The following is a 2455-nucleotide window of genomic DNA, read 5'->3' as shown; positions in this document are numbered from 1 at the left end:
GGCGGGGCCGGGGGTCGCCGAGACGTGCCCGGGGCGACCGCAGGCTCCGCGCGCCTTTGCGCCGGACCTGCGCGGTTCAGACGCCGGCCCGCGTGCACGCCCGAGGGCGCGACCGGCAGGGGAGGATCCAGGTAAGCGTCGCCCGCGGGCGCTGCCCGGCCGCTTCCTGCCCGAGCGCTGCCGCCGGCTTCGGCCTGGGCTCGTGCGCGCCGGGAGGGCTGGGGTTCCTGGGAGGGGTCAGGAGTCAAGAGGGAGCCGGGTCCCCCTGCCGCTAAGATTCGGCTCCAGAGGAGCCGGAGCTGGTGGCAGGAGCACAACCCGAAACCCAGAAAAGGCGAGTGTGGCGCTGAAGGCTTCATATCGAACCACCGGAGCCAGACGCGATCCCAGACCCTCCTGGGCTTCCGGAGTGGGCACAGGAAGGAGACTACTCCCGGGAGAGAAGAGGCCCAGTGTCCTCGGCCTGACACACAGCCCAGGCCCGGGTCAGGAGGAGCCGAGCTGGGGAAGCCCCGGGATACACCCCCCCTGCCCCCCACGCCCAGCACTCTGACCCACACTGAACATGGTCCCTTCACCTGATTCTCCAGCATCCTGCCCAATCCAAACAGGTGAGCCCAACGGGACCCACTTGTCCTTGTAGGTAGAGGGATGCACCCACCCCTGCCCAGAGGGCCCACAGCACCCGGCCATAGACTAGCACCAGCTCTGGGCAGCCCCTGGGCCAGAACACAGCAGTGAGCGAGCCCTGGCTGCATGGTCACAGCAAGGGCAGCCCCCCCACCAGCAGTGAGCAGAGACACCCAGAAAGTATTGGAGGCCTAGCAGGTCGATGCCATCCTCCAAGGCCCTCTACCTGGGGGCCGACAGTAATACCCTGTCCACCCTGCCTCTGGCTTCAGGACAGTGAGCTTTAAGGGCCTGGACCCAGGCCCAGAAGGAACAGCGCAGGAAAACCACAGCCCCTGCCCCCAGCGCCCAGCAGACCTAACATCTCAGTTCTGAGCAAAAGCCCATGGCGCCAGCTCTCTGCGCCCTCACTTTGCACTACACTTGTTACCCAGAAGGGACAGGGCCAGAGCACATGAGCCTGAAGCTTGGTGGGTGCCAGCGCTGGGTGTGGGCCGTTGAGTGTCAGCTGCTGCAGAGGCAGGCGGGGTCCATGTGTGGCCCAACTGGGGAGGGGGCGGGCAGCCGGTCAAAGAGCAGGCGGCCCCATGCTGCTGGGCATCTGGCCGGCTCACCAACAATGGCTCCATTATTTCCCAACGTCCGAGGTAATGGAATGGCCCTTGGGGAGGGCAGTTCAGGCGGGAGACCCCGCCTGGGGTCCCAGCTTTGGGGTCCGGATGCCCAGGCGGTGCTTTGAGGCAGCTGAGGCGCATCCGTCTCTGGGGGAACTTGGCGCCTCTCCATCCCATCGCCGGGGGCCACACCTGATACCCCTGTCTTTTCTGGGGGCCTCTGCTTCAACCGCAGCCGGGCACCCTCTCAGGCCAGCACTAGGCCCTCCCTGCCCCCCAGGGGCTGCGGACTCCATTTCCCTCTGCTGTTCCCAGCTCAGTGTCCCGCCATCCGGGTCCCTCTGCCCGCCCTCGCCGCCCTTGCGGATCCTGTCCTGCGATGCTCCTGCCCTGCCCGAGGCCTTGGGGCGCGCCGAGCTTACCCCGAGTCCCGCCAAAGGCGCAGACGTCGGTGGCCGCGGGGGCCCCGGGCCTCTCTCCGTCCCGCTCGGGCTCGGTTTCCAGCAGCATCGCGGCGCGGGGCCGGGCCGAGTGGCGCGGGCCGCGCTCCTCCCCGCCCCGCGTCCACGGAGGTCTCGGGGATCCCCAGGCCCTTGGGGCGTCGGAGCCGCCGTGTCCCGACCGCGCCGCGCGGGGCAGACCCGGGAGCCACCGGCTCGGGCGCTGTCCGCGGTGCTGAAGGAGCCACCGGACGCCGCCCCGCCCGCCGCCCGCCCCGTCCCCGACCCCTCTCGCCGCCCCCGCCCCCGCCCACCCCCAGCGCCGGGACCGCAGCGTCGGGCGCGCCTCCCTCCGCAGGGTTTGGCGGCCGCGGGCGGCCGCGCCGGTCCCGCTCCCCACTGAGCTCCAGGCCCGGCTGGCGGAGAGTCGCAGCAAGCGGGTTGTGGAGCCGCGGGGTCGAAAGCCGCCCACCCTGCCCTTCGAGCCCGCGGTGGACCCCGGCCTCGTGACCTGCAGCCCAGGCCCCCGGGGCTCTCTCCTGCGAGCGTTTTGCTGCTGGCCTGGGGGAACTTTCCGCACTCGAACTCCTGGAACCCAACTCTCAACTTCTGGGCAGACCTCGGCCCCAACCTGTCCCCCAGGGCCGCCAGGAGGAAGGCACCTGCAGTGCCCCCAAACACACACTGCTCAGGACTCCAGAGCGTGAGCGCCCAGACCCTGGGCACCGACGGTGAGAGTCTACACCACCTCCAGCGCACAGCGACCCAGGG

At 70.0% G+C, this 2455-nt stretch overlaps 1 protein-coding gene across 1 annotated transcript in view; it reads right to left on the bottom strand.

The window, feature by feature from the left end:
- The window catches only part of LHX3 (LIM homeobox 3), a 7254-nt gene extending 5500 nt beyond the window's left edge, over positions 1 to 1754 (bottom strand). The window contains exons 1-3 of the mRNA XM_012654723.1: positions 1609 to 1754; positions 1061 to 1175; positions 55 to 227 (exon numbers count right to left, since the gene is read on the bottom strand). Coding sequence (XP_012510177.1) covers positions 55 to 227; positions 1061 to 1175; positions 1609 to 1754 — 434 coding nt within the window. The remainder of the gene's footprint in view (positions 1 to 54; positions 228 to 1060; positions 1176 to 1608) is intronic.
- Between the last annotated feature and the right edge of the window lie 701 nt (positions 1755 to 2455).

Source organism: Propithecus coquereli, unplaced genomic scaffold (genome assembly GCF_000956105.1).
Source record: "Propithecus coquereli isolate 6110/MARCELLA unplaced genomic scaffold, Pcoq_1.0 Scaffold449, whole genome shotgun sequence".
Taxonomy (NCBI): Eukaryota; Metazoa; Chordata; class Mammalia; order Primates; family Indriidae; genus Propithecus; species Propithecus coquereli.
This window is presented reverse-complemented; position numbering and strand designations above follow the sequence as displayed.